Raw genomic sequence first — 7,729 nt, 5'->3', positions numbered from 1 at the left:
AAAAAAAAAAGACCACCTTTTCCAAAATACCATAAAGAATAATTTTATTTTACAAACACAACTAAGGCTTAGTCAAGTGAAAAAGAGAGGTTTAAGGTACAAGGAAAATGAAAAATTATTTGCCCTTAGCTTATATTATAGTTCACCAAAATCATATAAATTCATGCAGAAATGGTTATGTCTTCCAACTGTAAGATCATTAAGGAATTGGCTTCAATTATTAGATGTTTCGTGCGGATTAAACTCAAATATTCTTGAAATACTTAAAACTAAATTTATGTCTGTTGAAGCTAAGGACAAACTAGTGTCAATAATCATTGATGAAATGTCAATCAAAAAATTAGTTTCATACAACTCAAAAAATGATTTATTTAGTGGCTTTGAAGATTTTGAAGATAATTCAATAATTAATTTAAAGAGTATTAAGTACTGTGATCAAGCCTTAGTCGTAATGATAAAAGGTCTCACAACTCCTTGGAAACAAGTTATTGGGTACTTTTTTTCAAGTGGACCAGTCAAAGGATATAGACTTAAACAAATTGTTGCACATACAATAACAAAATTAAAAGAAAGAAGACTCATACCAAAAGTATTAATTTGTGACCAAGGAACGAACAACTTATGCATGCGTAATTTGTTTGGAGTCACTGAAACAAAACCTTACATTCATTTTGAAGGTGAAAAAATTTATTTTTTCCATGATAGCCCACACCTTATAAAATCTGTAAGAAATAACTTTAAAAAGTATGATTTTTCAATTGATGAAGAAGTTTATTCCTGGCAAGATTTTGTTACTTTTTATAATTTAGATAAAAATAAAACCTTGAGATTAGCACCAAAATTAAAAAACATTCACATGGAACTACCACCATTTTCCCCAATGCGGGTTTGTTTGGCTACCCAAACATTAAGTCACACGGTTAGCTCTGGTATATTAACACTAGTGGCACTAAACAAAATGAGTAGTAAGGCAACATACACTGCTAAATGTATTGCATTTTTTGATAGCCTTTTTGACATTTTTAATAGTATAACATACAATGAACCGAAACTTTTGAGAAGACCATTGACGAAAGATTCCTGTCACTGGGAATTTTTAAAAAATGCTGATAAGTTTTTAAATAATTTGAAAATTCATAATAAGTCAGGAAAGCAGCCTCCGTGTATTAAAGGATGGAGAGAAAATATAAATGCACTGAAGTTCCTATATGAAGAATTAAATACAGAATATTCTATAGAATTTTTACTAACCAGAAGGTTAACTCAAGATTGCATTGAAAATGTATTTTCAATAATTAGAGCAAAAGGTGGTAATAATACCACTCCAGATGCTACTAAATTTCAGTCTGCAATAAGAATGTTGATGTGTAATAATTTGCTTACACCATCAGAAGAAGGGAATTGTGAAATGGATGCCTGCCAATTTTTAACCAAGCTCAATGAATTAAGAACAATTAGACTACAAGTAAATTCATTTAACACATGGGATAATACAATTGAAAATGATGAAGATATGTGTAACAATATACTAGATGTTCATTTGTCATCGACAAATATCAACAGTATTCTCATGGATCCGCATAATACATCTGCAGTAGCTTATGTCACAGGATGGGCATGCAGTAAACTTGAACATCCTGAATGCATCAAACAATTGGCAGCAAAAAACAAAAGTAACACTGCTGTATTCAACCCATGTAATACTTTCATTGAAATGAAAGAATATGAAAATAGTGATTTGCTGTATCCATTTGATTCAACGATTGATTTTTGTAAAAGAATGACTTGTTTATTTAAAGAAAATATTCAAAAAATGTTATTGGAATCAAAAACTAATGTAAGAAGTAAAATGATTAATTTGATTCAGACCGTATGTATCAGGACAATAAAAATATGTAATATATGTAAATTTAAATTCATTAAAAAATTTATAAATGTTTTAATTAATAGTTATATAAAAAACTGTAATAATAATATGGCTCACTATAAAATTAAAACAGCAAACAAAAAGTTGAAAAAAATTACACATTTATAATAATAATAATAATAATAAGTTTATTTTTTAGCAAAAACAATATACATTTACATAAATACATTAGTATAAATACATATGACACAATGTTTGCAACTCCCCTTTAAGCGTGAGCTTGTTTTGGGGGGTGTAAAAGTTTGAGTACAATACAAAATTGGAAAAAAAAAAAAAAAGATAATACAAATTATTATAAGATTTACATAAACTAAGAAAAACTAAGATAAACTAAGAAAAAAGAAAAACTTTTTTAGTAAAACGATATAAACGAAGATATATTTACATCAATTAACATAGTATGGTATACTCGTAAAACTTATATCAAATTAAGACGTTTTATCACAAGTTTAAGTTTGCGAGATCTAAAGTTTTCAGAAAAGATTTAAATATGCATATATTTTTGTAATTATAAACATTAATATTCAGCTGTCTACATATCAGAGATGCTTTAGATATAGAACTTTTTAGACCTAATTGCTTTTTTGAAATAGGCACACAAATATTAATATTTTCTTTATATCGAGTATTATATGAGTGATTAACTCTAGCTAGATTATGCTTAAATCTGTATAAGCTTAATAGGATATTTTTATAGTATAAATTTTGTAAGCATGAAACATTAAGTTCTATATAAGCAGAATCATTACTATAATACACAGGTCTCAATAATAAAAATTTAATTAACCTATTGAGTGTGATTTTAAGCTGATAAGTATGTGAATCATATGCTTGACCCCATATACAAATACCATAATTAACAATAGATTGTGTTAGGGATAGGTATAGTAAGCGTTTGATGCGAATATTAAATAAGAACCTGATATCATGAAAAATATAGAAAAATTTTCTAACGGTATTTGTTAAATTATTTATATGAGAGGCCTATTTTAGCTTACTGTCAATGGTTATACCTAAGTATTTTATAATGCTAACCTGTTCCAATATTATACAGTTACTGCAGGTTCTATTACATTGGACTGAGTGAACGGTTATTTTATTGTATAAGTTAAAATCGGAAGTACTATTAAAAAATATATATTTAGATTTATTAAGGTTTAACTCTAATAGATTGTTATCAAACCATACTTTAACACTGTTTATAATCCTGTTAGCATTAGAGTATAACAAGTCAGTGGATTTATCTGTTACAAGAATTACAGTATCATCAGCATAACTAATAATTTTAGAATTAATATTCAAGTTTAATAAGCCATTTATATAAATAATAAATAAAATGGGACCTAGGACGGTACCTTGAGGAACACCATGTGAGATGTGTAATTGGTTACTGTATGTATTATTTATTCTTACTAATTGTGTCCTATTTGATAAGTATGATTGCATTAGGTTATAAACATTACCTCTAAAGCCAGCTTGGTATAGTTTTTTTAGAAGTATAGCATGATTGACGCTATCAAACGCTTTTTTTATATCAAGAAATATACCTAAAACTTTATTACTGGAATCTAAATTGTCATGCAGGTCTTTGTTGAACAGGAAAAGAGCATCATTGGTTGATCTGTCGGGTAAGAATCCGAACTGGTTTTTTGAGAAAAACTCATTTTTATTCAGGAATAGCAGTATCCTACTCTTAATACACTTTTCTAATATTTTAGATATAGATAAAGATAGCGCAATAGGGCGAAAATTACTACAATCCAAGGGGTCACCAGATTTGAATATAGGTAACACAACACATTTTTTGAAACAAGAGGGGAATACTCCTTGTGAGATAGACAAATTAAAAAGATAAGATAAAGGGTAAGATATTGTCATAGCAGTTTTTTTTAAGATATGATTAGTTAATCCATGCTCAAAAAATGAGGTTCTATCTTTAATTTTATTAATATATTGCTCGATTTCAGCAACATTTATTGGCTTAAAAAAAATTGAATCTGCAATATCACACTTGTTGTTTAAGGCTTTCCATGGTTTTTCGACAAACCCTTTAGATCTAATATTATTTTCAGTATCACTACCTACTCTGACAAAGAAACTATTAAAAGTGTCACAAATGTCTCTTTCATTATATAATAAGGTATCATTGCTGTATATACTTTTAATGTTATATGAATTACTTTTTTTGCCTGTAACTTCCTTCAATATTCTCCAAATAGATTTAGAATCATTACCAGCTGCCATTATTTTTTTTTGGTAATGTAAAATTTTTGCTTTTTTTATTAAATTATTTAGTAGGTTACGATACCGAGTATAAGATAATTTTAATTCCCTATCAAAAGGTCTATTACGTAATTTAAAAGATAATTTATTTCTATTTCTGATTGAGACCGTTAGACCATGTGTAATCCATTCTTTAAGCTTTTTATTATTATTATTATTTTTATATGGTTCAGCAGTATTATATGATGATAGGGAAATAAGTTGATTAATTATGTTATTAAATGTTTCATATGCTTTATTTACATCGTTATTACATAGTAAATTATCCCAATCTTCAATGCTAATGAGCATATTTAAGTGATCTATGTTAATTTTATTTCCTATCTCAGATAATTTTTTATTAGTGTTATCAGCTAAATTAACATCGTTTTGAATGTATAATATAGTAGCGTAATGATCAGTTACATCAGATTTTAAAATATATGAATTTACACTGCCCGCATCTATATTGTTAACAAACATGTGATCTATACACGATTGTGACGTATTGGAGACACGAGTATATTTATTTATGCACGAAATGAAGCCTTTAGATGCCATTATATTTAGATACTCAATTGAGGTAAGAGAATTATTTTGATTAAGAATATCGATATTTATATCACCGCAAATGATAGAGCGGTGGGATTTATTGATACTATTTAAGTACATTTCTAGCCCATCCAAAAAAGGACTGGTATTATCATTAGGAGACCTGTAAATACAAGTAATTATAAAATTATTCATGAGATATTCAAATGATAGTTCAATTGAGTTGCAATTAGATATAACATTTTTTTTTATATTAGTTAATTTAATAGGTTCTTTAATAAATATAGTAACTCCATCACTTTTATTTAATTTACTAATAGAGTTAATAGTTTGATATCCATTTATTAAAAATTTGAAGTCATAATCCAGCCAGGTTTCGCACAAAACAATTATTTCAAAACTTAATGTATAGGTGTCTAACAATAACACAAGCTCATCGAAGTGCCGCCTTATACTTCTAATGTTCATTACGAAAATAGATAAATTATTGCTATTTAATATATTTGTAGGTAAATTACTAAAGCTATCTAAAATTACAGTATTTATGTTTTTTAATAAATTAATATCTTTTAAAATGTTAGATTTCATTGTAAAAAGTGATTATGTATATAATTATTAGAATTTAAAGATAGTATAGAAAATTTTATAAAGCTAGTATAAAAAAAAAAACTTACAACTTACATATATCCTTGTCAGACTTAATTCTTAGAGTTTTTCCTCCATCATCCTTTTTAACCAGTATTTCCGCGTTATTAACCCAAACATATTTGTACCGTTTTTCCTTGCAAGCCAGTCTGGTTTTTGAAAACAATATTCTTCTATTCTTGGTGAGCCTTTCATTTACATAGATTTTTGAGTCCGTTGACCAGCTATTATGAATCATATTTGCATTCAATCTCAATGATTTTACTTTACTAAGAAAATCTTTCCTCATATCAGAAGTTTCAAATTCAGCAGCTATGATGTTTGTTTTATTATCCGACGAATGAATTCGATAGGCAGATTTTAGCGTTATATTAGAATTTGATTTTTTAGCGATGACTTGTACGATGTCACAACAATTATCATTTACAGTTTTCGGGATGCCTTTGAGCTCAATTGCATTTCCAATGCTTTTTTGTTCCAATTCATCAATTTTTTGATTTAATATACTGATTTCATCTTTAAGCAATTTATTTTCTGATAATATTTTAGAATTTTCAAGTTTTAAGTCTTTGAGTTCCTTCAAAATAGTGTCCATTTTGTTACTAAAATCGTCAAATTGATTTCCCATGAAGTTTACCGAAATAATTAACTCTTCAAATTTTTTTTTCGATATAACATTTTCATCATTTATTTTGTCAGGTAGCTTAGATTTATTACCAGAACCAATTGTTTTACACTTATTGCAGACAAATCTCATTTTAGAATTGTTTGAGAGTTTTTTAAAAGTATTTTCATTATAACCAGCACAGAAGAAGTGGAAGACGCCAGTACACGTGGAGCAAACAATTGAATCTTCATCATGAACTATAGAGTCGTGACAATTTGTGCACTCTGTAGACATAGTAACCTCAATTGGACGAGTTGAACAAAAATAACGATAAATAGCGATACGTTTTCGATAAGGTTAGGTTAGGTTAGGTCCTGTGAAATAATTTGATACAGTTGGTATAATAATTAATAATTACTAATAGGTGTACCGTGTAAGTACATTGAATATATTATAAATTAAATATACCCAGTATAATAAACTTAATATAATTAATGTAGTTAGTTTTAGAATTATTTATATATATAATTGTATTTATACTTAAAAGTTAAATTTAACATTTTTGACATTGCAACGCAACACATTTTTACCTTATTTATTAATGAATTTAAAAATGCCAATATAGGTATTATAGGTAATATAGAGAATTTGTGTTCAACAAATATTTGAAACATGACATCATTTTGTAGTTATAAATAAAGTTATTTCCAATATTTAGAGAGTTTTACCTCAAAAACTAATCAAGTAAAATTAAGTTATAGGAAGTTTTCAATATAAGTTTCCAATTAAGCATAAAATATTTAGTGAAGTATGTTATTTAATATTTTCAAATTTAAAGTGCTAATTAAATAAATAAATAATAATAGTAATAACATTGAATGTTTACTGAATAAAAAACAATTTTAAGTTAAGAATATTATACATTACTTGTTCATTTTTTTTCATGGTATCCATGTATGATATTAATTTCCTTTCTTTAGTATGGCCAGTATTGATGTTTTTTAAGCCTGTGTTGGTGCCGTTGGTTGTATTTGATGAATCACTTTCAATGAAATTATTGTTTCCTAAAAATTAAAATATACCTATTAGCTATTAGCATCATAATAATATAATACACATGTATAGGTACTTAACCAATGCCATTAAATATTTCAAAAACAACAAAAAAATCTATGATAAATTATAATACAAAATACTCTTAGGAACATGCTTTCTAGCCACCAAGTATTTAATCAATGGCATGAATACCTGGTAACACTATATTTAATATTAATATATGATCAGAAAATGCATAAATTACTTGAATCCCGAAAAAGTTCATAGTTATTTTAAGTTTTTAACTTACCCTGTTGTTCGTTGTTATTTTTATTTTTATTTGATGCAATTGAGGATGGTTTTTTTTTGCATTTTGAAAAATGTAAAGCCATTCTAGTAACGTTTTCTTTATAAATGTTTTCGCAATATAAGCATTGAAAACGTTTGCCTTCAATCGGTACAAAATATCGTTTTTTTATTTCTTGAGGCTTCATCTTGGTATCTATATTTAAAAATTTTTAAGGTGTTTTTGGCAACTGGAAAGTGGAAATTGGTAAAAATATTTTTGTTGATATACTATAGACTATAGAGACTAGAAACTCGAAAATGTGTCTTAAAATAGAAATATCAAATAGTCATAACAACACAGGTCGACAGCTGATAACATGATAACGATTGACGATCGACCGTCTACGGTATAC

The 7,729-nt window shown here is 27.0% G+C and overlaps 1 protein-coding gene across 1 annotated transcript; it reads right to left on the bottom strand.

Moving 5' to 3' along the window:
• Nucleotides 1-5,411: 5,411 nt before the first annotated feature.
• LOC111028843 lies at nt 5,412-6,287 on the bottom strand. Its single transcript, XM_022307602.1, has one exon. The coding sequence runs from the start codon at nt 6,285-6,287 to the stop codon at nt 5,412-5,414; it is 876 nt and encodes a 291-aa protein (XP_022163294.1).
• Nucleotides 6,288-7,729: the final 1,442 nt, after the last annotated feature.

Source organism: Myzus persicae, unplaced genomic scaffold, assembly GCF_001856785.1.
Source record: "Myzus persicae strain clone G006 unplaced genomic scaffold, MPER_G0061.0, whole genome shotgun sequence".
Lineage (NCBI taxonomy): Eukaryota > Metazoa > Arthropoda > Insecta > Hemiptera > Aphididae > Myzus > Myzus persicae.
Note: the sequence above shows the minus strand (reverse complement) of the source record. Positions and strands in the feature narration are given on the sequence as shown.

Bases quoted from the DNA above. Each gene is read 5' to 3' on its own strand.
- LOC111028843 (XM_022307602.1), bottom strand. From the start codon at position 6,287: ATGTCTACAGAGTGCACAAATTGTCACGACTCTATAGTTCATGATGAA.